Here is a 27,904-nt window from a genome sequence, read left to right as displayed (position 1 = left end):
CAGCAGAGAAGAGAAAGGGAAAGCAGTTATGGTTGATGTTCATTCAACAAACAATGTAGAGTTTCGCGATCAAGAACAATCGCGAAACTCTAATACTAACGAGTTTCGCGATTCGCGAAACTCTAATACAAGTGAGCATGGTTCGAGGAGGAATGAGTATATGGAACGGTTCCGGGACATAGCAAGGGAAAATGCATCTCGGTTTGCTCATTTTGCACCGGAAGAAAATGAAAATGAAAATGAAATGGAAAACGATGACAGTTCATCTTCTGAAGAAGAACATGAAATTGAGGATTGGCCTGGTCCTTTTTCAACAGCCATGAAGATTATTAAAGATAGAGAGATGAAGAGCGTGCAAACAGGATGTGTCTCTTCACAAACAAGCTTAGCTGCGTCTATTAAGTGGGTTCCTAATACGGAACCTGGGCATGTAGGTGTGAGGTTTTCGGTGCCTTCATTGCAAGAACTATGCCTTGAAATTCTTGTCAAGAATGTTGATGCAGTTGTTTCGCTTGATAGTGTCCCGGATGCTCTGAGGCATAGGCTTAGCCAGTTGCTGTGTGACTCGAGAAAGATTAACAATCACTTTTTTGAACTTCTTGTTGGTGGATCTCCCACTGAGATTCGGCTTAGAGATTGCTCGTGGTTGACAGAGGAACAATTTACAAAGTCCTTTCAAATGTGTGACACTTCCAATTTGGTGGTACTTGCTTCAAGTTATTTGTGATAGCTTTCGTTATTTCTTTGTCATTTTGCTGCACTTGAAACTTGTGTTTCAATATTAATTCTTCTTTTGCATCTAGGTCGTCATTAGGTTATCTGAATGTTAGATTTCTATTGGGGTAGTCTATTTGCTGGAATTTATTTATGTAAGATACCTTTTTTAAGGATGGTTTTATGGTACAAAAAGGCTATAATAGAGCTACACTGAGATATTTGTTTTCCTTTGACTTTGTTAATGGTTATTATTAAACGCTTCTGGTATATGGTTTTGCAGCATTTTATTTATTCTGTGATCTTTGAAGAGGTTAGTTTACTGTGTGTGCATTTTATTTTTGTTGGTGACAAATCCCCCCTCTCTTCAAAATCTTCATGTGCCTTGCATGAAATACTTGTATCCTTTTTTAAAAAAATTAAAGGTTTTTCTTGCTTTGCTCAATTTTAATTGTATGAATGCTAGGTTTTAGTTTTTGTATTCCCTGTTTGTTTTTTTTGAAGATTTGATTAGCTTCTTGTCAGCTTCTACTTTTTAAAAATGTATTGTAGATTATCTAAGTTGTAATTATTTATTTGTGAAATAGGTACTACAGCTTGACCAGTGTGGGCGCTGTTTGCCAGATTATGTAATAGTTGCTACTTTGGCACAGTCACCAAGGCAGTTACCTAGATTAACTAGTCTATCCCTCAGTGGTGCATGCCGTCTTTCAGATGGGGGGTTGCGTGCTATTGTTTCTTCTGCTCCAGCACTTAGATCAATAAATCTCAGCCTGTGCTCCCTTCTTACGTCTGCTAGTCTTTATATTTTGGCTGAATCGTTAAGATCTCTTCTGAAAGAGTTGTACCTTGATAATTGCCAAGCCATTGATGCTGCACTAATTGTGCCGGCACTGAGGGAGCTTGAACATTTAGAAGTTTTGTCCGTGGCTGGTATTCAAACTGTTTGTGATGAATTTGTCAAGGATTACATCATTGCATGCGGTCACAACTTGAAAGAGCTTGTTTTGAAGGACTGTATGTAAGTACCATTTTGGCACTCTGTTTCATGTATGGAATCTCCTTAAGATGCCCATTTTTTTTTTTGGAGAATTCCATTTTAGATAGTTTGGTTAACAAATTTCAAATCAGTGAAAAAATTAACCTAACTTGGGATTTATGGTTAATCCAATTAGTGATTGGTTAACTATTGATCATTCGTTGAACCTGTATTAACCATTATTTGTGATTTGGCCAATACTTTTGATATTGTACTTTTTTTTAAATTGTAATTTACATATTTTCTTTCATTGTTAAAAGTTACTCATCATTTAAGCTAGTTGATTTATATTTCTCAATGTGCAGAAACTTGACTGATGCATCAATCAAAGTCATTGCTGAACACTGTCCTGGATTGTGTGTGCTTGATCTTATGAACTTGTGTAAATTAACGGATTTATCCATTGGGTATCTTACAAATGGTTGTCGTACACTTCATACACTGAAGCTATGCCGTAATCCACTCAGGTGTTTGTTCTTTCTGTTCTCTGTTTTTTCTGATGTGTTTTGGTATACCTTTATATATTGTATTTGCTTTACAATTCTTATCTTTTTTGTTTATTTTCTTACCTTTAGACACTTTTTATGATACCCTCACTTTTTATCGTGCACTTTCCTGTTCTTGTCTGTGATCAGTCTGCACTTCGCAAGGGGTGACTCATTGTAGTTCCTAACTTTATAATAGGATGATTATCTTAATTGTTCCCATGTACTGTTTTCTAAATCACTGTTTTTTGATTTTCCAGAGGTCAAAAATATTGATTCTTCTTTCCATATGCATCCAATCGATAAATGGATGCTCTCATGTGAGTTTTTCACATGACAAGGTAATGAGAAGAGATAGACACAGAGGCCCTAAACAATTTTGCTGGTAGGGCCTGTTTAGGGTTTGTGTCTATCTATATACATTAGCCCGTCATATGAAAAACTCAGGATCCATTCACTCTCTAATTGACTCATTCCCTACTTGATGTTTCCTTGAATGGTGCTTACTGCATTTAATCTTGATATATGCCAACAGATAAATAAATTGACCTAACTTTTTCATCATTGCAGTGATGAAGCAATTGCTGCATTTGTGGAGACCACGGGAGAGTCCTTGAAAGAACTGTCACTTAATAACATTAAGAAGGTACACTGTTTATTTGCCTCCAACTTTTTCTCTCCTTTGGCTTGCAGTGGGCATAGATGCACATGTCATTATATAAACACACTTAACACATGGGTCCTGGAACATTTTGATATGCTGGAAGAGTTGCTCCATGCTTGTAAAAGGATTAACTACTGTATTTCGAGCTTAGACTCCTTGAAGTGTCATCGAAACATCCTTTCTATTTTTTGTTGGTCAAAACTCCTCCTCTACTCTCTTGTCTGTAAGTGCATGTCAAAAGTCAAGGTGATATTATATTCTTTGTCTGGCTTTGTTGTTGAATTACATTGCACAAAGCCCTGCCTACCTGTTGGAGGAAGCCTTTAATAGAGTTCTAGCTAATTGAGACTTATATTTCTGCCTTTTAGTTCCAATTATCGGTTTAGTTGCAGCCTGCTATTTCTTAATTGTTTTTTTTCACTTTCTGATTGCCACATTTGATTTAAACCAGGTTGGTTACCACACAACCTTATCACTTGCCAGCCATGCAAAAAAATTGCATTCTCTAGATCTGTCTTGGTGCCGAAATTTGACTGACAATGCCTTGGGTTTGATTGTGGATAGCTGCATGTCGCTGAGGCTACTTAAACTTTTTGGATGCACCCAGGTATTCATTAAACCTCACCTCAAAAACATTTCTGACCAATTTATTGGGGTCATATATAAGTATATAGTTCATTTATATGTTTGTGTTCATTTTGTTGTAGTTGTATAAAATAATAGTGCAATGATATGATTCACCAAGCCTATATAAAGAGATGTTACATATTTTTGCAGGTAACAGATGTTTTTCTTAAAGGCCACTCAAACCTGCAGATCCAGATAATTGGTTTGAAAATGTCTCCAGTGTTGCAACATGTCAAAGTGCCGAATCCTCTTCAAGGTGCTTTAAATTATTCATCAGTCTATGGAGATTTGGTATAAATTAGAATCGGAAATGAAATATACAGATACTGGTATTTGGCATAACTATGTCTAAGATATTTCTAGTAGAACCGGACGACTATACCTTTTTGCTATCATTGCCTCAAATCGAAGAGGTTTTGACTTTTGACATCTTAGAGTTGCCCGTTTTGTCATGTATATTTATGTTTGTCAATCGACTGATCAAGAGTACATTTTTCCTTTTGCAAGAATCTAAGCCAAACTTACGAACTAATGTATTGTACCCGACTATTTTCCTATTCATTGTGTGCCGAGCGTCAAATTACATAAAGGATTTTGCTAAAAGTATGTTATATTTATAATTTCCAATATTTGACTCATGGTGAAAGTTTTATCTTCCTGCCTCGAGTTCTAATTTACTGAGGTTGTGGCAATTAAATTGATCATTTAATCAAATTTCCGGTAAATTGTACATAATTTTTCAGATTTTCATGCATGCTCAACTAGTTACTCAAAATACGTTACAATTTCCCAGATTTTGACCAATAGAATGATCATGATTGACACGACGATTCTGGTTCTTACATTCCGTCCCTTACTCAGCTTAACTTTCTTTTTTCTTAGGTTGTGTTTGGTACGAGCAATCTGATGAGATAGATAGGCATTAGAGAAGTGAGATTTTATTTTGATAATGTTTGGTTGAGCAGATTTCAATATTTGTCTATCGAAATTATTACTCCAGCATACCATTTTACATGTCAATTGCACTAAAATAGACAGCTCCATATTTTCACTTCGGATGTGGTATTGTCCGTTGTCTAGCTAAATTAGCTAAATGGAGACATGGGGCAATAATTAGCTGAAGGACATACCCTCGCTAGAGCGTGAAAGTGAAAATGTCCGACCCGCAATCATAAGGCTATTTATGGGTAAAGGTAAAGGGTAGCATTGGTGATTCAAAAATTTTAAAAAAAAAGTTATTTTGGTAATTGCAACTTATTTTCCCATCAATATTTTACCTCAAACCAAACATGACTTTATAAAATTTACCTAATTTTTTCAGTAAATTTTTTTCTAACCAAACAACTTTTTTTACATTTTCTTACTAAACTTACTTTCCAATCATTTTTTTTAGTAATTATATTTTCTTAGTATTCAAAAACTTTCCAACCTAAGATAAAATTCATCTTAAAATTACTTTTGTAAAAATACTAAGTGTCCATGAATATTCTGGAAACTCCCAGAGAAGCTATTTCCTGTTTATTTTGAAGTACGTACTTTCTGAAGAGTATCTTGGCTTTATAGACTTGTTATTCTGTTGTTTTCCCATGACATTTGGATATGCAAATTACAAACTCGACAGGGTTACACTGACAACACGACTAAGCCATTACATAATTAATTTAGCATAGCAATACAAAGAGCAGCATTAGCTCCATTTTGAACCCCGGTTTAGTAAAAGGGAAATGTTAAGAAAAATGCTTTTCTGATGTTGTATGTCTCATACAACACACAAAAGTGGATAACAAATAACATCCACTAAAGAAAAAAGAAAAAAAGAAAAAAATGAATTCTATTTACTTTTTTGTGTGTTGCATGAAATAAATTATTTCATGCAACATGAAATTTTTTTCCCCTTAGTAAAATAGGATGCAGACTGCTTTTTGTCTTGCAGTGTTTCTCATTTCATTTTTATTTCTTTTAAAAAAAATTATGTCAGTCAGTGAAAACTCCAATATTGTGATTTTGGGATGCATAATAAGAAATATGCTTTGGGAGATCTACAGAAAGTAAATACATGGAAAACAATAGAATCAAGGAATATGATCATTTAAGCACAAAAATAAATCCAACACTACAATAAAAGAATAATAGAGATATTGTTGTTCAGTTTCATCAATCTTTCTTAAATCCAATAAGTTTATTTTCCGTCAAATTTAATTGCCGTAAGTTTACAGGCCACTTATAAAAACTGCAAAAAGAACGATCTATACATTAAAAAGGAAAGGGGAGAAAAAGGAAACTAAGTACCTTTGGTACAACATGGACACACAACTAAAAGGTTATACCCCTAATGATTAAAGGAACCGGGGGTATTTAAATTTTGAAAATCACAACATTTCCGAAGCTATCCAATTGAAGCATAAGTAATAATCTTTGGTATTTTACATCTGTAAACGTAGCAAGTATGTTTCCTCTAGTAACAATCGGGAGTTTGCCGTTTCAACCATCTGAAAAAGACGAGGAAGCTGCCACAATTATTGCAATTGACAAGTAGTAATGATCCATTAGAGAAAATGGTAAAGAGAGATGAACTAACAATTATATACCTCGAAGCCCATCTTTTGGTACAATATCTGTGCAGGACTATTATTTCTATCCACATGCACATATATCTGTGTCACACCTGCTAAATGAATCCAGGAATATATGGTAAACTTTTAGTCTTAAATTCATACATAAATTACAAAAGTTACTCTCACTTCTATGTTCATATTACCATTCGATTTTGCAGTTTCAACAGCAAAATATATCATGTTGCTTGCAATTCCCTGTCGTCGAGCTGATTTAGCAACGCACAAGTTTGCAATGTAGGCATATCTGCTTGGTGGTGTTCTTTTGATGTTGCAAAAAAGAGGAGCCTTTACCCGTTCCTGCAGAAATGATTTAAGTTGCAAAAAGCATCAAAACCATTCAGTTGTCTCTAGACAAAGCAACAGAAGCATTTGCATCAATGAGAAAGAATGTGCAATACCCCAGGAAAGGTCTCCCCTTGCAGAAAATATCGGATATTCAAATCAAGGGTTCCTACAACACTTTTTAATATTGAGTGCTTTACATTCTTCTGCTCCTTTCTCACCTGATAAACTTGACTTCAAACACCATAAGGTGAAACATACTCAAGGACAATCAACTATGAAACTGTAGCTCAACTACATTAGAGCTTTAAAGTATATATTACAACCTGAAATTCTCAACTAAATCAGAACCTAAGATGAAATTAGATTGATTTACCGCGATAATGCATGAGCAGCTATCCCCGTTTTGCACCTTGCACCGCCTTTTTACCGCATTAAATTCCTAAGCAATAGAAATTCTTGCTAAGATTTCTACGAAAGACACTCCAATTTATAAAAAGTACACACACTGAGCAAAGTAATTAATATCAACTTCTATACCTGCTCAGCAAATTTCCTTTTGTAGTTATCAACATATCTGGATAAAACATAATGAGAATCAGTTGCACTCAAATTTTCATCTACTTAAATCAATGCAAATGAATTAGACCCACCACCTGCAGGGTCATTCAGATTTCTTCCTGTAATCTACTGTTAATTAAATCAATGTTTGACATTATCCATCTTGATCTGGTTTATGGTCTGCTCTTAATTCAAGTGCACAATCAGTTCTATGCATGTTTACACAATACACCATACTTATAGAAAGTAAAAACTGAACCATAATGAAAGCAACAAATTGTTTCGCATTCATTCTTCAAAATCCTAATTTATCTCATTCAAAAGAAGTTTATGAAAGAACATTTGACCTTTCTGATGTGTTCTGTGTGTCATACCTTTCATATGTTCGATTCTCCCAGTGACTTTCTGCCCTTAGCCATGCTGCTGTCTACCCCAAAATTTAAAACAAATAAATAAATATAAGAAAAAGAGGTATACACACGACAGTGTATCGTCTCATATGTTAGTTAACATGATTATGTCATGTGAGGAAATCCTAACCATGCAAGGGTAAATCTATGCCAAAAATTTTATAAAAACCTATGTCAGAGTATCTTTTCTTATCACTATTGATTTATCTTTATAGAATTATGATTCTCCCGCATGACATGGTCATATTAATTGATCCACTCCCGAATACACACATACAAATATATATATATAAATATATATATATATATATATATATATATATATATATTATCCAAGAATTTATGACATACCCAATACTCTTCATCAAGCACGGCTTCTCGTGCAACAAATTGCCCAAAATCAAACTTATTTTCTCGAACCAATTCTTGATCCGATGGCTGCAAACGGTCAAATTGGAGGTTGTTGGAGCTAAAAGTTTCCACTTTTGGAACGGGTGGCGTTGAAAGCTGCACAGAGAGTTCTTCCTTCTTCTTCATATTGTTATTAGTATTCATTGTGGGGGAAAATCTCGAATCCATGGTCCTGTTAATGTTAAATATAGAACAGAAGCAAGCTAAGAATTATATTCAAGCAGATAAACGGTTCAAAAAAACGAAGGTAAAAAACGAGAGAAAAATTGAAACTCACATGGTCCATGAAGCAGCCATTCTTGGGAATTTGAAAGGACTTGGAGACCCATTGAAGAATAAGGCATGGAATTCAGGTCTGTGAATTGGAATCGTTGACATAGGAGGCATGCTATTACTCTAGATTCAAGAGCTTGTTGAGACTCAAAAAAATAAAAAATAAAAAAATGGGACTTTTATGTTCTGGTAGAATTAGAATTGAATTTACTTGTGTAGGAATAAACCCCTTTTGTCGTTGCAATATGGAATGGATGCAACACATGAAAAAATTAAAGTGAAAGGGGGAGAAAGGTGAAGAAGGATTTGGGAGGGAAGCATGTGTTGAAAGTAGCCCTTATGGTTTTGGTGAAGGTAGAAAACTACCCACTAGTTTGTTTCTGCTTATTGTTTCAAAAGTTTGAGACTTGGTGTTGATGATTTTGACTTCGTCGAACATGGACTTCAGAGTTCCGGATTAATGGTATTGCTATGGTGGCTTGTGTGATATGACTACGGGTTCACGAATCACGATTATTAGGGTGCGCACGACAACTTTTCCGGAATCAATTCTTTTTTAATTTCTGTTCTTGGGAACAGAAATGGATAGGAAACTCGTTTGGTAAAACTGATTTATTTTTTTGTTCCATGAACAACCAGATTAATTTTTGTGCTGGGGAACAGAAAAAAAAATCAGAAAATTTCTGCTTTTTTGTTCCCGGGCACAAAATGAGAAACATTTATATCTCTTAATTACTTTTCATCTCTACCATCATCACCACCACCACCATCATCCCAACACGACCACTGCCACCATCGTCGCCGCCGCCATCGTACCACTAGTGCTGTCGTGACCACCCCCAACACCACGATGCCACCGCCACCATCACCACCACCTCCACCCATCACTACCACCATGCCACCATCACCACCACCACAACTACCACCGCTGCAACCACACCACCACCATCACCACTACCGCCATCAACCACCACTACCATCATCGCAACCACTGCAGCCACTACCACCATCGCCATCACCACGCCACTGCCACCACCACCATCGCCGCTACCACCAACCACCACCACCATAGGCACCATTACACCACCCCCGCCACTACCACCAACACCACCACCACTGAACCACCACCACCACCACCGCCACAGCCACTGCCACCACCACCACCACCACCATCTATACGATGCCATCATAACCACCACCACCATGCCACCGCTACCATTGTCGTCGCCACCAATGTCCCCAACCACCATTGTCACAGCCACTACTTTCACCTCCACTACCACTACCACCACCACAACGCCACCGCTACCATCACCACCATTGTCACCAACCACCACTATCATTGCTGCAGCCACCACCGACGTCACCGCCGTCGCCGCCAACAACCACCACCACCATCGTCACAGCCACTACTGTCACCACCACCATCGTCACCGTTACACCACCCCGTCACTACCATCACCGCCACCATCACCACCACCACCACCTCCACCGCCGCAGCCACTACCACTGCCACCACCACCATGCCACCGCTACCATTGTCGCCGCCACCAATACCACCAACCGCCATCCCCACCACCATTGTCGCAGCAACTGCCGTCATCTCCACCACCACCGTCCCCCCACTACCACCGCCATCGTCGCAGCCACTGTCATCACAACCAGCACCACTATCATCACCACGTCACTGCCACCACCGCCGTCGTAGCGCCGCCGCTGCCACCACCATGCCACCCTCCGCCTCTGCCACCACCACAACCACACCTTATGGAGAGGAAAGTGATGATCCAATTTTTTTTTTATATTTAGTAGGAATTATTTTTTGTTATATTATTTGTTGTGTTATCAAACGCAATTCTCATTCTCGGAATAAAAATTGAATATATTATCAAGCACATTTTTTTTCTCAGAAACTGTTCCAAGAAACAGAAATAGAAAAAAATTGTTTCTTTTCAGAAACAGTGCTAGGGAATAGAATGGTTGTCATGCACACCACTTGCTATCAGTTTTATTTTATTTCAAAATAGAAGATTATTTAAAAATGGCATTTTAAAATTTGTTAAATAACAATTGAAGTATGTATATGTACAATGTAAGTATGACAAAAAGTGAAAACAAATATGATATAATTATTTTTTATAATTAATTTTGAGCGAAATTTTTTTATATCAACCCAAAATGACGTAACTTTTAGGTGATTGTATCAATATTTATATATAATCACATTACAAATTATTTTGTTTATATATATATATATATATATATATATATATATATATATATGATCCTTTGACTTCGGAGTCAAATTTAAATTTGACACCTCATCTGAGAGCCATTAGATTAAAAAAGATCAATAGTATCACATGCTTACAAATCAGAGTTGTTGATCTTTTTTGATCTAATGGCTCTCAGGTAAGGTGTCATATTTAAAATTTGACACTGGTGTCAAATAATCCTACCTTATATATATATATATATAGGAAAAAATATTTTTTCAGTCGCTAGAGATAAAATTATCTCTAGTTAGCTCAAAACAACGTCATTTTAAGGTTATAAGATTAAAAAATTATAATGATAAAGACTAATATAACCCTGTAATATATTAGAATTAAAAAATACATTGATTTTCGGCCTAAAACGACGTCATTTTAGCTCACCGGAGATAACTTATCTCTATTGACGGTAGAAATTCTGTACTTATATATATATATATATATATATATATATATATATATGGGGTAAACATTTCTACAGCAACTTTAGATAAGCTTATCTACAACTGCCATTTTTAACTATATTCTCTCGGGAGAATATAGTTATAACGTTAAAGTTGCTCTTTTCTCTCTCTCCACGTCAGCAAAAAAGTTCTGAAAAGTAATTGAAGAGAGAGAAAAAAGAGCAACTTTAACGTTATAACTATATTCTCCCGGGAGAATATAGTTAAAAATGGCAGCTGTAGATAAGCTTATCTAAAGTTGCTGTAGAAATATTTTTGCGTAAATATATATATATATATATATATATATATATATATATATATATATATATATATAAGGGCCATGTTATATTTACAAACTTTTTTGTTTACAAACTCTTACAAACTACACTAAGTACGACCGGTCATACTTTAATTACACTAAGTACGACCGGTCGTACTTAGTGTAATTTGCAAAAAAAGTTTGTAAACGGATCTTATCCCCCTATATATAAAGGTTATACTTACAATTTATTTTCGTTTACAACCTTTTGCAACCATATATTAACCGTCCATCAATCAACGATTATCATTTATCGTCAATCAACGGTTAAAATATGGTTGTAAGATGTTGTAAATGAAAATAAGTTGTCAATATAACCTTCTTTATATATATATATATATATATATATATATATATATATATATATAGGGCTTATCATTTCTTAAGCTGCTTGAGATAATTTTATCTCCGGCTACTAAATCATAACCGTACAAAGATGGATCAATGATGATAAAGGAAGAGAGAGAAAAAGAGAATTATAAACATTCAAAGGTGAATCAATTAATATAAGGAATTAAATCAACAAAACGACGTAGTTTTAGGGTGGCCGAAGATAAATATATATCAAGCTGCTTGAGAAATATTTTTCTCATATATATATATAGGGACAGGATATTGTGACAACCAAATAAAGTTACGACCAATGTTACGACCAATCATCTCACTGTTAGATTGGTAGTAGCGATCCAACGGTCTTCATTGGTCTCTTAAATAGCCCCTCTATATTTGTTTCTCTCTCCCCCTTCTCTCTTTGTTCCCTTCTCTCTCTCACTATACACTGCCACCGCCGCCGCTGCCCATATCCTCTGTCTCGAAGGCGGCGCCGGCCTCCGTCGTGCCGCCGCCGCTGCATCCCGCGGAGAGCTTCGCCTAATACACGAGCTAGGGTTCGATTTTTACCAGATTCGATTTTTTGTAAGTCCCATTAATATTTGATTGAGATTCATCAAAGGCATAATGTCATTGATCGAACTTTTGAGGCTCTGAAGGCACGATTTCCTATATTGATGTCTGCTCCTCCATACCCATTACAAACACAGGTGAACCCATAATTTTGATCTGATCAAAAAATCGAAATAATTGATCTGCTCATTATTCACGATTTCCTATATTCGTTTTGCAAGTGAGCTAGGGTTCAATTTTTCGAGATTCGATTTCCTTGTCTGTTCAAATTTTGATTTGTAATAATTTTTCATTTTTTTTAGGTACTGTTTTCCGTGAACCCATAATATGCTGTTGATTGAACAACTCACTTGCATCCTGTGGGTGGTAACCACTGCGAATCAAAACAACGAAACCAGATCTTTTGACACTGGTGTCAAATTTGAAGTTTGACACCTCATCTGAGAGACGTTAGATCCTACCTCCCTCTATATATATATATATATATGTATATATATAGGGAAAATCATTTATCAAGCAGCTTGAGATAAGTTTATCTCCGGCTACCCCAAAACTACGTCGTTTTATTTATTTATTTCCTTATATTAATTGATTCACCTTTGAGTGGTTATGATTCCCTTTTTTTCTCTCTTCCTTTATCACCATTGATCCATCTTTGTACGGTTATGATTTAGTAGCCGGAGATAAAATTATCTCAAGTAGCTTGATAAACGATAAGCCCATATATATATAGGCTTTCATGTTTTTGCAGTTACTAAATGTGCAACAATTAAATTTGGAAAATCAAAACCATACAGTGGTGGGTAATCGCATTAAATGTGGGTAATCATAATCAATCAACGGTTTAAATTTAATTGCTATACGTACAGCAGCTGCAGAAATAATTTTAGGCTTCGCTTTTTCTGCAGTCAATGTAGATAAGTTATCTACATTGAGTCCAAAATGACGTCATTTTTGGGACGAAAATCAAGGTATTTTTTTAATTATAATTTATTTCAGGGTCATAATAGTCTTTCTTATTATAATTTTTAATTTTTCAACCCAAAACGATGTCGTTTTGAGAGTAAATGTAGATAACTTATCTAGATTCATTGTAAAAATATTAAAGTCATAATTTTATCATCTATATATATATATATATATATATGAGAAAAATATTTCTGCAGTTAATGCAGATAAGTTATCTGCATTTATTCCCAAAATAACATCGTTTTGGTATTGAAATCTTAAAAAAGTATAAATATAAAGACTATTATAACCCTGAATAAATTAAAATTACAAAAACACCATGATTTCCGCCCAAAACGACGTCGTATTGGGCTTACTGCAGATAACTTATCTGCAGTAACTGCAGAAAAAACGAACCCTATATATATACAGAAACAAATTGATTTTCGTCCCAAAATGACGTAATTTTGGGCTCAACGTAGATAACTTATCTACATTTACTACAAAAAATGAACGTATATATATATATATATATATGGTAAAAAAAATTTACAGCCGCTTTACGTACAACAACGACTTGTGTATGGTTATGATTCCCCACGTGTAATGCTTTCATTCTTCGTATGGTTATGACTTTCCGCATTTAATGTTTTCAAATATACATATGGTAAATATTTAATTACATACAATAGCTGCAGAAATGTAAACCCCTATATATATAGTTTTCCACATACGTATATATATGGGAAAAACAGCTTTGTTGTTACTGCAGAAGTGTTTTCCTCACGTGACACACTCAGCCAAATTTTTAGTTTTTTTTTTTTTAAATATGGTGGGCCCCACCATGTCTTTGTTACAGCGAGAGAAGACAAAGCTCTGTAGTAACTGAAGAGATACAAAGCCATATATATATATATATATATATATAGGTTGATGTAAAATGTAAATTAAAAAAGTTAAACATAAAAAAATATTAAACTCTTAAAAATATACATAATTAATTTATATATATTAATTAATATTTAATTCAGTAAATAAATAAAACATAATCATTTTTTTTAAATAATGAGAGAACTAGATATTAAAAAAAATAATAACGTAGAATTAAAAAAATTAATTTTTAATAAATAAATTACGTATTTGATAAAATACAAAAAAAAAAACATATTATTAAAGTTGCAAATTTGATGCTGAGTTTGAGTCGTTCAACAAAACCGGAAAACAATGGGAGAGTGGAGAAGACGAAAACCATATTATTGATAAAATAGATATATTATATAGAACAAAACAACTGATTGGAATCAATGTTACATTGTTACCTGTCAATACTAAATAATAGTTTGACAAATGGATTTCTTCAGTACCAGTAGAACGAGAGTGTTCACCAAAGAGGAGATAAATCAATATAGGATAATGCATGCTCACGTGTATTTATATGAGAAATACAGCACATGTGGATGGATAGATCATTCTGCACAGAGAAGACATGAGTGTGTGTACAATAATTGCAATAGTAAATATAAGCCAAAAAATATGTACCTCAGCCTCAGGGTTTTAGCTTTTATTTATAATACTTACCTTATTGGATTTGGGCTTTAATAATCCAAGTTGACTTGATTGTCTAGACAGGGATCTTATCTCTTGATTTTCTAGCAATCAGGTTGTTGAAATGAGGACCAAATATCTAATTTCATAACAAGATTATTTATTTAACAAGCTCGTGCACAATACATCTATTATCAATATATTTGCCTGATAATTCAAATCCATTATATGGTCATTATTAAAGCTATTTAAAAGATAATAGTTTGGAAAACATCAACTCAATTTTATTGTTTGATTTTACGCGAACATCGTTGTACTTTCTTTCCTTATTCTCAAAGTGTAATATCTTGGTATCTCATAAACATTATCATCAATTTTCAATCATTAATTCCATGAATCACACAAGAACATGGCATATTAACTATAGCACAAACATGAGGTACAAGCACACTTCTTCTGTCGACCGTAAGGTCTACCCTAGAGGATATCCTATCTGCAAGTCGAACCAAAGCAGTGAAAAAAATTGCAACTTCAAGGAAGAAAAAGTAGTGAAATTATTCTTCAATTTCTAGAGCTGGGGTGTTATGTTGACTCTTTCTTGTTTGTCATTTTTTTCTTATGAGAAATACTAGTGCATGCATGAATGGAACTTTCTTTGCTCTATACAATTATTTTTTTTACTTAGTATCTACAGTGGGAGGCCTACAAGACATGTGGGCCATGTCAGACTTTCTTATTTTTAAAAATGGGTCGGGCTTGACTTACAAATAAAGTCTTTAATAGACCAGTAGGCCAGATAAGCTGAATTTTTTTTGACATAAACTTGAGCCAAAAAGATCAAAGTCCAGTCCAGCCCATTTACACCCGTATCCACAACTATGTTTCACGATTGCAGTCATTTACTATGCTTAATTAATTACATTGAACATATAAACTTAACGCAATTTTAAGTGTTTAGTAAGATATGTACGACACAAATTACGTAATACCGGAGCTAACAACAATCTAAGCTTCAGATATGGAATCATACAAACAAAATAGTTGGGTATTCAAAAAAGTATAGTCAAGCTACTATTCTAAAGTGAAGTTAAACCCAAATCACATGTACATATTTTTCAATGGCAACCAAAATAATGTTTTACCATCAATTTAATTTCAACTGGTATTTATATATAATATTAGAGCATGGAGACTATGTGGCTGAAGACACAGCGAATTTTGGATATGCACTCCGCGCAAAAGACATGTGATCTAGAAGCAATGTGCAGATTTCAATGGCAACCAAAATAATGATTTACCATCAATTTGCAGATTTCTCTAAGCAACTACCGTTGCACTTAACTTTCTTACTCTCATTGATTGCATACCTTATGGATCATTGATTATTTGAGCTCTTCTCTTTTATATATAAGCCATCTATAAACTAATTCTTCAATTTGTATAATTTACATTTTGAGAGGGCTTATTCATTTTCAAACACATTCCTTCAATGTATCCAAAAAAAAAAAAAAACACATTCCTTCAAATATTCATTGATGGTGAAATCCATTGAAATTGAGAGGTAATCCGGTACTTAGGAAATTCAAGAAAGATTGTAAAATGTTTAAGTACCACAAACTTGGTGGCCATCATGGTTTGATCAAGCACCATAGAAGCTTGACAAATAATGGGGGAAACTATTAAATGATTTGTATCTGTAGGAAAGTCATAAATGATGATGGCCAAACCAGGGTAAATTACAGCCCTTAAAGCCCTTTAAAGCCTTATTTAAATTCACATTATCATGTTTCTTTGTTCACGTACTTGCATATTCACTTAAGACTTATTTGTCATAAATTAAAGATTGGATAAATTAATTTTTACATAAGAAAAAAAGTCCCTTTAAGAAAAGTATTTTATAAAACTCAATTCATCTACCTTGTACAATAAATATGAATATCTACAATGAAATTTTGCATATGGACATGCTATGGCAAGTTAAAAAGAATCATAAAAATAGCAATAGATCAAAATTGATTAAGCATTACCATCAACAACAACTCTATTATTATTATTATTATTATTATTATTATTATTATAAAAGAAATGTATTATGTATATTTACAAAAAAAAAAAAAGAGAGAGGCAGCAATTGGCAATTCCAGATAAAATTTCAAACAAAACTTCCCCCCCTTGTCACGTTAGATTAACTTGTATGCCCCTTAAGTCGGCTTTTTTACCCTTATAACCTTTAATTAATAATTAATTACCAATTTGACCTTCATCTGAAACTAATTCAAAAATTTAACCCCTTCAGAAAACATAACACCAATCTGCCCCTGTTTGACCGTTGACCATGAAACCTACCCGGGTACACTCCTCCCTACCCTGGTATTTTTTGAAATTTTTACCTACCCGGGTAGAGAGGGGTGTACCCGGGTAGAGTTCTTGAATCTGGAAAAATGGTTGAATTAGTTACCCGGGTAGGAAGGGTTGTACCCGGGTAATAATCAAGAGTAGGGTTTTTATATAACCGAGATGCTAAAAAGTTTCTTTTTCCAATTCATATTCTCCTCGGATTTATATTTCTATCAAGTTAATGAAAACGCAAAAAATTGAAGCACCTTCTGATTACAGAAAACAAAATGAAATTAGTAAAAAATTAATACAACATTACCATGTAATTGTATCCCGTAGTTTCTCTAATCTTCCTCAACTCTTCATCGTTCTCATAATCATTTGGATTCAGCTTCCAGTATAAGAGTCCCAATTCTGCAAAACTCACCATTTTTCTGCAACGTCATAACTAAGTAAAACTATAGATAGATAGAGAGAGAGAGTAATGACCTGCTAATTGGTTGATGGAAACAAATTCATTAGGGCTGCCATGGTGAGGAAGCCTTGGATCTTCGTTGCTATCGTCCATGAACCATGCCTGTCACAGTTTTTTTCATTTATATAAAAACGCTACTCTGGATGTTTACCCGGGTACAACCCTTCTTACCCGGGTAACTAATTCAACCATTTTTCCAGATTCAAGAACTCTACCCGGGTACACCCCTCTCTACCCGGGTAGATAAAAAATTTCAAAAAATACCAGGGTAGCGAGGGGTGTACCCGGGTAGGCTTCATGGTCAACGGTCAAACAGGGGCAGATTGGTGTTATGTTTTCTGAAGGGGTTAAATTTTCGAATTAGTTTCAAATGAAGGTCAAATTGGTAATTAATTATTAATTAAAGGTTATAAGGGTCAAAAAGCCCCCTTATGTCACCTTTTCATAAGTTTGGTTCACTTCAATTAGCTTCGTTCCTCACAAATAAATTCCACTTTAATACAAACATTGGGCTCAACGGGCCTTCGGCAAATACCTATCCGAAGAGGCCCAGCCCAGTTAATTCATGCCCCTCCCACGAGCTCCAAAGAAATCTTCGTGTTAGCGAGCACTGAGCTTAGCCTCAGTTCAGAAGCAGCATTGCGTTCGAGTGCACTGAGAACAATCGTAGCCATGGCGGGCACCAAGAGAATTGAAACCTACGAGGAGTTCGTCAAAGTTCACTCACTGTTACTCACGGCATCGGGGTTGCCGGAGCCACTTCACCGTCGCCTCTTTCAGAAGCTCTCCGCCGAGACCTTCGACGGCGGCGAACACTTCCAGATCGATCCCTGCGAGGACGGTTGCCAGAGGCGCCTCGTTCTCACCTCAGATTCCTTGACCAAGGACTCCAACGTCTTCCTCATCGATCACGCATGGACTTTCAGACTCTCCGACGCTTACAAGCAGGTCCCCACCACCTTCTTCTTCTTCCTCTTCCAACTCTGGTGTTCTCTTTCTAGGGTTTTGTTTCCGTGTTAATATTGGTTTCTTGTTGTTGTTGTTGTTGTTGTTTTTGTAGCTTCATGAGGTTCCTGGATTGACGGAGAGGATGGGTTCTTTGATGTGTGTGGATATTGATATGAATTTGGATGCTGAAGCTGAAGTGAATGGTGTTGTTAATGGAGTTTCGAGTGATAAGCTTGATGTTGTGGGAACACTAGAGAGTGATGTTAGAGAGGCAAAAGAGAAAGGAGATGGTACGTTGAGATGGTTGGAGCTTGATGGACTTGACATTGATGATGATATGCTTCTGTCTCTCCGGTTATCTACTAGATTCCCGGTTTGTTACTCTTTTTATTGATGCTTTCTATATTTTGATAATGTGACATGTTTCATTGAACACGTATAAATCATGCTTATTAAACTTGGGAATCTTATAGTATAATATTGAATCGAATCGCAGGATGGCGGGCATTATTATTATTTCATCATCGCCAAAGTCCCATTGTTATTTAATTATCATGTTTTACCTTATAATTTGAATACTTATGCGCTCTCCTCTCCTTTCATTGTTTCAGGATTTACTTGCACTCAGCCTGTTTGGAAACAAGCTCAATAGAGCGGAAGTGGTTGTTCAGGAAGTTATCAAATTTAAACATCTTAAAGGACTCTGGCTGAACAATAATCCGGTTCTAAAAAATTGGTAAGTTTTCTTGGGTTTTAAAAATTCTTAAAGGTGTCCCATTCATCTGGCCAACCCTTACTGTTAAAGATAAAGAGAACTGAATTACTTTACTTCTAGTGATGGTGAGGTTGCAGGTGTAGTTCTTAAGGAGTTAGCAGAACTGGAAATATATAATTCAACTTTCACAAGCAATTTTGGGGAGTGGGCCTTGGGCTTTTGTGCAGGGATATATGGAAAGGATAATCCAGGAAATGCTGGTCAGGATGACAGTCCGCTGCAGAGTGTGTCTACTCTTGACCTTTCAAATAGAAACATTCAGAATGTAATTAATAAGGTTGGTTGAACCATTTCTTATGCTTATTTGTTATCTTCTTTGTGCTTCTTTCCCCCTTGCTTATGTTTCAAAAATATAGATAGGAGACTTGAATGTATTATTTTAGGAGAACAAAAGTTGATTGCATGAGTTCAAAAATCTAGAAATTCATTGTCTTTTGCCTAGGAGATGCTGAATGGTAAACAACGCATAATCAACAAAGGATGTTAACGTGTGGCTTTTCATACCAATTCATTGGTTCCGAGTCTGTTTGTTTTCACCCTTGATTTAAGTCTTATGATGGTTACCCCATTTCTTCAGGCATTTTCACCTGTTTGCTTGCCATCACTTTCATACTTGAATATTCGTGGAAATCCATTGGGGCAAAACTCAGTTGGTGACTTATTAGATCTGCTGAGGAGATTCCCTTGCTTATGTTCATTGGAGGTACTTTTGACTTATAAACAACTTTTTTATCCCCAAATTGCCTTTGTTATTTAATTAATTTTTCTTTATTTTCATACTCTGCTCAGCAGTGTTTTGGCCTTTTGGAATTTGAGCAATTTTCAGGTGGATATTCCTGGTCCACTTGGAGGAAGTGCCATTGAAATTCTGGAATCTCTTCCTAACATTTCTGAGCTAAATGGTATCAATGCATCCAAAATATTGGAAACTGGAAAGCATGTTATTGATTCAGTGCTTCTTCCTCGTCTTCCTGAATGGACTCCTGATGAGCCTCTTGCTGACCGTATTATAAGTGCAATGTGGCAATACCTAATGACTTATAGACTTGCAGATGAAGAAAAGTTAGATGAGACATCTGTATGGTAAGACCTACATTTTATCTAATTTACTTCATTGGTTCTCATTTAGCACTAGCTTTATTTTAATCAGTAAATACATTTAAGTTTGTTGTGTTTTTTTGCATGTCTCATTGAAATGCAAAAAATTCATCAAGGTGGTCTAATTTATGCTTTATTATTTCAATTCTACTTGAATCAATGGGTCAATGTTTGACTGCTCAAATTGTTGGGTTAAGTAAATTGAATAAAAACAAAATAGAAGTTTCACATGAATCATGAATGATATGTTCGGTATTTCCAAACGATGCACCAAAATAACAGCACATTGTTTTGGATATTTTTTAGGTATGTGATGGATGAACTAGGTTCAGCTTTGCGGCATAGTGATGAGCCAAATTTTAGAGTGGCGCCTTTTCTTTTTATGCCAGAGGGTAGTTTGGCATCAGCTGTGAGGTTACCTTCTATATTTTCTTTTTCAGATTTGTGCTTTGATGTGGAAGTCATATTTACATGCTCTATGAATGTACTTGCTGCTATGCTATATGACCATACTTTACATAATGTGTAACTGATTTTTTGTGACAAAAACTATCTTGTTATTAGTTTTTCTCCTCATTTCTTGCTCATTGTTTCCTGACTTCAGTACTTGCATAGCATGTGTTTGAGAAATCTATATATGAAACTTCTTGTTCTTGGTTTTCCCCCCTTTTTAATTAAATACTTGTATTTATGCATTTATCATGGCGTGACCTTTGGATTTGTAATAAGTCATAATTAGTCATCTACAAGTAATAACTTTCCCATTTCCCCCAGCTTTTCTATTTTATGGCCAACACAGAATGTTCGGAAAGGTGATGAATGCACTCGTGATTTTCTTTTTGGTATTGGGGAGGATAAACAACGTTCTTTCAGACTTACTGCCTGGTTCCACACGCCAGAGAACTATTTTATCCAAGTATTTCTTCTATTGCTAAAATAGATATGATTCTGATTTGTGGTTAAAAATCTATTATATGAGAGTATCAGGAATATTTGAAGCTAATTCATCTACTACCTTTAGGAGTATGAGAAGCACAATCAGAAATTGCAATGTACGCGTTTTATATCTCCCACGATGCAGTCTTCTGAGACTAAAAGTATTCGCCAACCTGATGGGCGGCCTTTACGTGTTTACACAGATGTACCTCATGTGGAGGAATACTTGACACATCCTGAGTTTGCAATCAGTAAGTTTAATGCATGCATTGGACATTCTCTTAATTTTTTTTATTTTTTTTGGAGTAATTAATAATTAGATTATCATGTAACTTGGAACATATTTAATATATGCCAATCTTTATGTAAAGAGCCTGAATTGATGTTTCCTTGTTTGATTTGTAACTTTTCTATTTTGGAGGAGCATTGTCAGCTTTTAGCTGTCAAAAAATTCCCTTGGATTTGATTTCATGGTTGTCTCCATGTATAAAAAAAAATAACTACTTTGTATTGCTGACCTTCTCCCTCTCTTTTTGAATGCTTATTTGCCTACAGCAAAGGAACCAAAAGATGCAGATATAATATGGACCGGTATGCAGGTAGATGAGGATATGAAGAAGGCCACGGGAATAACAGATCAGCAATACATTAATCAATTTCCTTTTGAGGCATGTCTTGTCATGAAACATCATTTAGCGGAGACAATTCAGAAGGTAATAATAGTTAACTACGTATGTTGATGCCAATGAGATTTTCCTAAATGACTGACTTTGTGTCCATTATTCATTTCTGGTGACATACCATCCTCTTCCTCAATGAAATATGTATTATACATACATATTCATCACGGAATGTAACAATTTTATTTTCTTTTCCAAGACGAACTTACCATTGGATTGAAGTGTTACTGTATTTTCTCCTTTGAGGCTTTTCAATAACTCAATCATTATTTTTTTATTTTTTTTATTTTTTTGGGGGTTTTGTTGCCTCAGGCACATGGATCTCCTCAATGGTTGCAGCCTACATATAATCTTGAAACACATCTATCTCAACTTATTGGTGATTATTATGTACGCAAAAGAGAAGGACTAGACAATCTTTGGATCTTAAAACCCTGGAACATGGCCCGAACAATTGATACTACTGTAACTGATAATTTACCTGCAATCATCCGGCTCATGGAAACTGGTCCAAAGATTTGCCAGAAGTATATTGAACAACCTGCTTTGTTCCAGGGGAAGAAGTTTGATCTCCGCTACATGGTACTGGTTCGGAGCATGCACCCTTTGGAGATATTCCTGTCACATTGTTTCTGGGTATACTGATTCTTCTTCTTTTGGGTTCTAACTATAAGTTAGTAAATATGACCTATTGTGAACATTTATTTCAGCCTCCCTCTGTTATTTTTATGCTCTTAAAAGATTGTAACGGCAATGGATTTTATATTTTATTTTCAGGTCAGGATAGCCAGCAACCAATATTCTTTGGACAGAAGTAGTTTTTTTGAGTATGAAACTCACTTCACTGTTATGGTATGTCTTGAGTACCATGTTATTTAGCAACAAAATCTTCAATTGAAAACTTGATTGAAATATTGAATATTTCTATGCTTTCCTTGACAAGTTTTAACATAGTCACTATATGGATATCAGAATTATCGTGGAAGAATAAATCACAAAAATATGAAGGATTTTGTGAGGGAATTTGAGGAAGAACATCAAGGTAATGAGGACTCCCTCATGTTTATTCACTGCTACATTTTAAGACGAGTTTCTTGAGGCTCCTCTAGAGCATGATTTGCATTTTGAATGAATTCTTGGTTCAAATTCCTGTCCCTGTATCTCTTGCAGTTAAATGGTTAGATATACATACAAGAGTGAGGAATATGATTCGATCAGTGTTTGAGGCAGCTGCTGTTGCACATCCCGAGATGCATAGTCCAACATCAAGGGCCATGTATGGTGTAGATGTCATGTTGGACAGCTCTTTCCAACCTAAGTTACTAGAGGTTAGTAACTGAAGCAGTTCTTTTCTGATACTCCTTTAATACCAAACAGTTTTATATTTGACCTGAACTCCTCCGAGTTTTGGATACCTGACAATATCCTATTTGTCATATAGTGAATTATTTATTCAGGATATATTTCCTCTTTGAATTCTGGAATTTTGTGTATATTTATGTATTTCCTTTTATGCAGGTGACTTACTGCCCTGATTGTACAAGAGCTTGCAAATATGACATGGATATTGTGGTTGGAGAGGGTGGTATTGCCAAAGGTTGTGATTTCTTCAACAATGTGTTCAGGTGTCTCTTTTTGAACGAAATTTCACAGGTTAGCCCGTTGTAATCTAGTCATGAAGAATTTTAAATTTTAATTATAGCGGGACTGGCTATAAGTTCTTTGTGTAAGACCTTTCTTTCATGGAGGATTATCCCGCGTGCCAGAATTTACCTTGTGTGCCAGTGAGCGACAGTGAAAATAAACAATTCCGAGTGTTCCTTGGTTGTTTGGCTCGAGGAATATGCTGGAAAATTATAAACATGCAGCAACGACCAGTCTCATTGTGTTATTGAATTACTTTTAAAGTTCCTGCAGATACATGTTTTGTGGGATCCATTGTTTATTTTTTTTAAAGAAAAAAAAAAAGATTGCACACTTTTTTACGGGTCAGCAGGAAAAAGATTTAACATTACGCCTAAGTTTTTATTTTCCTGCAAAATAAAACCAATTTAACATTGGGTTTTATTAAGTTATCTCATGTCATAGAGATAAACTTTTAGGCTTCACCACCTGAAACAATAAAAAGAAAAGAAAAGAAAAAAGTGGCATATTTATCGAAGGATGTGTAGGAAAGAAAACTTATATCATGTAACATGAGAATAGTTTTTTTCCTTTAACATTACGCCTAAGTTTTGATTCCAACGCCTAAGTTTTGATTCCCACGTCAACATTTTTATAAAAAAAATATCTCTGTACTTAATGCAGATAAGTTATCTGCATTTACTCCCAAAATGACATTATTTTGGGATTAAAAAATTAAAAAGTTATAATTATAAAGATTATAATAATCTTAAAAGAAATTAAAATTACAAAAATATTATGATTTTTGTCCCAAAATATCATATTGGACTTATTGCAGATAATTTATCTGCAGTGGCTGCAGAAAAAGCGAACCCTTTGTGGTAGAAAGTTTTTTGCAGTTATTCTCATTGATTTTTGTGCCATTTTCTTTTTAAAAAAAAAATTAGTGAATCTCATTTTTTGTCTCTGAAATAGATATTAATTTTCTACCGCTGTTGTAGAAAAGTAATTCTCATAAGAATAATTAAGCAAAAATAAATGATGAAGAAAAATATTATATAATAAAAAATATATAAAACAAATTCTAATCTGTTATGATGTTAAAAGTTTACCTTTAATTACAATATTGAAAAAAAGTTTTCCTTTAATTTATCATATCTATGTTAGTTTATTTTTCACTTCATTAAATTTTGCATATGAATTTATTTTTCACTTCATTAAATTTTATTATTTTAAATAAATTTCGGCCGAACTTTTCCCTTTTTTTGTGGTTATATCATGTTCGGAATAAACTTCTTTGTTGATAGAAGCATTCGAGAGTATACATACAAATCATCTAAATTTATGTTCTCTCTTTCTTCCACCAATTACTATAATATTTGTTAAGTATTTTCATTTCTTATCTTATACATTTTTACATTTATTACTTTCGTTACGTGACCATGTTTGAGCTGGTCAACATTTAGCTTGATACAATAGTATAGACCTTAATGTCGTGCGTTTCAAGTCTGAATGTTGTTTTTTAAAAAATTTCTTTTAACCTTATTGAGATTTTACAATCACACAAATTCTAATGCAATGTCTAGTTTCATTCAATCTGCTTTAATTTTATAATTTACATCCTCGTTAATGTTCATATTTTCATCAATGTCTCTCCTTTAACACAACTAATATTCATTTTTTTTTTTTTTTTTTTGTAAATACTAATATTCATTTTTAATCTCCGCTTATTATGACAAACTCACTCTATCTAATTTTTCTCTAACTTTGCATAAATATTTAGTGATTTTCCCATTATTCTATTTTAAAGTTACATCGATCTTTATCTCATCAATAAATACAAACAATATCAATTGTAAATAATATACACCATAACACCCCATCTTGAACATCTTTTGTTAACTCATCAATAATCATAAAACTTTGTTGCATAATTCATCCTTTCCTTTTCTCTCTTTAATTTATTGTGATCCTGTTATCAGGCCTTAAGATCACCATTTTAAAAACTAGCCTCAAAAGAGTAAGAATATTCAAGACCTTATAAATCCCACATTAATTATATAGACAATTAATCTGAAATTTATAAATTGTCACCCCCTTTAAGGGCCGACATTCATAGCAGCTTTCACCCTACTATCGACAGTGACCCGATGATCGCTATTTTCCTTTTGTAAAGTATAACACTTTAATCCAGCGTATAAGTAACATTTTCCGTGGCCTCAACTCTCAATAAAAGAACCAATTGTTATGGACTTTGAGATCACCTCCCAAAAGCTAACTTAAAAGATGAAAATACCCAAGATCTTATAAACCCATATTAATTGTATAGACACGACTCGTAAAATATATGTTCTCTTGTTTGGTTTTTGTTATATACCAGAGTTAAAATGTAAAGATTTCATTTGGTGCAACGAAAGATTTTCAGGAAACAGGCAAATATGAAGCAGCACAATAGCTTACGATAACACTGAATCAAATCAAATCATTATGGATTTCTCTTAACAAATAAAAATAAAACCCATTTGTAACTAATATATGTACATCTAATCTCAACACAGCCGCGATGGCGCTGAAGACACATCTCCACAGCAACTTTTTTTTTTTTTTAAAACCGTGAGAATGAGGTTAAAAGCATGAACTGAGGATTTAACATATCCATTTGCCTGCAAGTGAATTAAGCCTTGAAATCTTCTCCTGATGGTGATGGTGGTTGATGTCTTAGCGTTGAAATCTTCCTTTGCAATTCAAGATTTGACATCCGCTCTGCCTCCAGTGCACGCTCCAGCTTTCATTATATCATAAATAAAAAGTTTCAGCAGAACACATTTTAATAAGGACAGAGCCCAAAAAGTATATTTTAGCTCAAAGCCATTCTTGGTATATTACAATTATGAATAATACCTTAGCAGCCCGCGTACTCCATTCTCCTAAAATAGCTCTGAGTCTTTCATTCTCTTCCACATACTGTTATTATTATAGCAAGAATTCTACTGTAAGCACCTTATAATCTAAGGCCATTTACATTTTAGTATTAGCAAAACCTTTAAGATACCTGATTGTTGGTTGTGCGTACATGTTGGATCTCCGAGTCCCTTTCGGCAATCAAGGACCGGGCAAGCCTTAGCTCAGATTGGACTTGGTTCATCTGTAACATAAATTTCCAAGTGAGGATACTTTTAGTTTGTGGAGGTGGAGTTGGATGATATCTGATGACCCCCTAAACCTTGGTAAATAATGAGATGGCGGGGTCACCAAATAAGAGATGCCTTTCAAATCACTGCTTCATTGTGTAAACATCAATTAAATATACACTACTTTTCTACTTTTCTAAGATAAATGAACTTGCCAATATCTGATTCATCAGAATGTTTTTGTAGCCCCATTTTGATACAGTAGCAATAAATCAACTTCTGTGGAAGATATCATAGGAAGTAAACGAGTTCGGGAAGGTAGAAGGATTTCTTGAGCTTAATGTTTAACTAATAGCTCTATTTGAACATATGGGATCTCATAGTGTACATTTATAATATTCTAAACTCACCATCATTTTCAGGCTAGAAATATAAAAAAGAACTAGAATACAAGCTGTGATTTTATCAAACTTCAAACAGCTTGACTTATGTTTCATTATTTATCATGTGTAAGATCTCACAGTTTAGTGTAAATATAGTTAGGGGACTGTGCTAGGTACTTGTCTCTTAATGATTTTCCTCCCACAAGCAGATATATAAATGTAAACAGGACAATAAAATGCGACTCATCATAAAAGGCGTCACAGAAATTTTCGTTTGGAATTTCTATTTACTAGACACAGGCAATTCCATTAATATGTCTGCACAGGAATTTAAAACTAGAACAGATAGTAATTACCTCTGCAGAAAGTGTCCGTAATTCTTGATCACGAGCCGCTAATAGATGGGCAAGGTCAACCTGCAATATAAGTAATTTATTCACCCGAAAAAAGAAAAAGAAAGAAAGAAGAAGATGGAGCCACATTGAAACTTACATCCAAAAGAATATGAAAAATGAGTTAAGCTAGTTCGTGAGTTTCTCAATTTATCTAAAAAGTATACTTGGTTTGGCCAAACTATTTTATAATTAATTATGTAAAATATTGTTATTTGGTTACAATTTGATGGAACCCAGAAAATTATAATTATGTATTTACTAAATCAAGAGATTGCAAACACTAATTCAAGATAAAATGTAGAAAATAAACACAAAAAGACCTCACTCACTCTCAAGCCAATATACCTAGGCCAAAGAGATCCCAAGAGATCCTTTTCCAAAACCCCACTCAAATATTCTGAATACATGCATACCACCCACTCCCACACTCCCCTCCTTATATCCTATTATTTGAGAATATTCTAGAATAACTCCCTAACTAACTAACTAATTATCTCAGGCCCATCACAATTCAAGCCTAACTCATTGTCATGTTGCCTTAAAGACACAATTGGAATAGAATTCAAGCTTGGCTCATTGAGCTTGAGTAGCTCATGAGCAAGTCAAAA

General features: G+C 34.6%; 3 protein-coding genes across 6 annotated transcripts; 2 read left to right on the top strand and 1 right to left on the bottom strand.

Moving 5' to 3' along the window:
• The first annotated feature begins 138 nt into the window (after positions 1 to 138).
• LOC133297396 (uncharacterized) lies at positions 139 to 3,853 on the top strand. Its single transcript, XM_061496530.1, has 6 exons — positions 139 to 703; positions 1,302 to 1,735; positions 2,059 to 2,220; positions 2,809 to 2,884; positions 3,354 to 3,509; positions 3,680 to 3,853. Exons 1-6 carry the CDS (start codon positions 161 to 163, stop codon positions 3,824 to 3,826), a joined length of 1,518 nt encoding a protein of 505 aa, XP_061352514.1. The 5' UTR covers positions 139 to 160; the 3' UTR covers positions 3,827 to 3,853.
• A 1,837-nt stretch (positions 3,854 to 5,690) lies between these two features.
• Positions 5,691 to 8,550, bottom strand: LOC133297392 (GCN5-related N-acetyltransferase 6, chloroplastic-like). 4 transcript variants are annotated; one of them, XM_061496524.1, is made up of 9 exons: positions 8,086 to 8,550; positions 7,749 to 7,980; positions 7,362 to 7,414; positions 6,967 to 7,003; positions 6,803 to 6,868; positions 6,543 to 6,647; positions 6,288 to 6,441; positions 6,118 to 6,197; positions 5,691 to 6,036 (listed from the first exon to the last, which is right to left on the bottom strand). In XM_061496524.1, exons 1-9 carry the CDS (start codon positions 8,193 to 8,195, stop codon positions 5,953 to 5,955), a joined length of 921 nt encoding a protein of 306 aa, XP_061352508.1. In that variant the 5' UTR covers positions 8,196 to 8,550; the 3' UTR covers positions 5,691 to 5,952. The 4 variants fall into 4 exon arrangements, with proteins under 4 accessions (XP_061352508.1, XP_061352510.1, XP_061352509.1 ...); XM_061496526.1 differs by having other exon boundaries at positions 5,691 to 6,018; XM_061496525.1 differs by having other exon boundaries at positions 6,118 to 6,194.
• A 9,418-nt stretch (positions 8,551 to 17,968) lies between these two features.
• Positions 17,969 to 23,672, top strand: LOC133297391 (uncharacterized). Its single transcript, XM_061496523.1, has 15 exons — positions 17,969 to 18,275; positions 18,388 to 18,648; positions 18,887 to 19,011; positions 19,111 to 19,327; positions 19,628 to 19,753; positions 19,877 to 20,133; positions 20,455 to 20,562; positions 20,923 to 21,064; positions 21,170 to 21,335; positions 21,640 to 21,797; positions 22,077 to 22,400; positions 22,542 to 22,616; positions 22,737 to 22,806; positions 22,935 to 23,092; positions 23,283 to 23,672. The coding sequence occupies exons 1-15, from the start codon at positions 18,000 to 18,002 to the stop codon at positions 23,430 to 23,432; spliced, it is 2,613 nt and encodes an 870-aa protein (XP_061352507.1). The 5' UTR covers positions 17,969 to 17,999; the 3' UTR covers positions 23,433 to 23,672.
• Positions 23,673 to 27,904: the final 4,232 nt, after the last annotated feature.

This window comes from Gastrolobium bilobum, unplaced genomic scaffold, assembly GCF_033153095.1.
Source record: "Gastrolobium bilobum isolate Gb01-03AN ecotype WA unplaced genomic scaffold, APGP_CSIRO_Gbil_v1 utg6076, whole genome shotgun sequence".
Lineage (NCBI taxonomy): Eukaryota > Viridiplantae > Streptophyta > Magnoliopsida > Fabales > Fabaceae > Gastrolobium > Gastrolobium bilobum.
Note: the sequence above shows the minus strand (reverse complement) of the source record. Positions and strands in the feature narration are given on the sequence as shown.

Excerpts from the sequence above, each read along its gene's own strand:
- LOC133297396 (XM_061496530.1), top strand. The coding sequence starts at position 161 with ATGGAACGGTTCCGGGACATAGCAAGGGAAAATGCATCTCGGTTTGCT. Across the intron at positions 704-1,301 it reads GTGACACTTCCAATTTGGTG|GTACTACAGCTTGACCAGTG; the intron begins GTACTTGCTTCA and ends TTTGTGAAATAG. Across the intron at positions 2,885-3,353 it reads CACTTAATAACATTAAGAAG|GTTGGTTACCACACAACCTT; the intron begins GTACACTGTTTA and ends GATTTAAACCAG.
- LOC133297392 (XM_061496524.1), bottom strand. The coding sequence starts at position 8,195 with ATGCCTCCTATGTCAACGATTCCAATTCACAGACCTGAATTCCATGCC. Across the intron at positions 6,869-6,966 it reads AAAGGAAATTTGCTGAGCAG|GAATTTAATGCGGTAAAAAG; the intron begins GTATAGAAGTTG and ends TCTATTGCTTAG. Across the intron at positions 6,648-6,802 it reads GCTGCTCATGCATTATCGCG|GTGAGAAAGGAGCAGAAGAA; the intron begins GTAAATCAATCT and ends CAAGTTTATCAG.
- LOC133297391 (XM_061496523.1), top strand. The coding sequence starts at position 18,000 with ATGGCGGGCACCAAGAGAATTGAAACCTACGAGGAGTTCGTCAAAGTT. Across the intron at positions 18,276-18,387 it reads TCTCCGACGCTTACAAGCAG|CTTCATGAGGTTCCTGGATT; the intron begins GTCCCCACCACC and ends TTGTTTTTGTAG. Across the intron at positions 19,328-19,627 it reads TTCAGAATGTAATTAATAAG|GCATTTTCACCTGTTTGCTT; the intron begins GTTGGTTGAACC and ends CCATTTCTTCAG.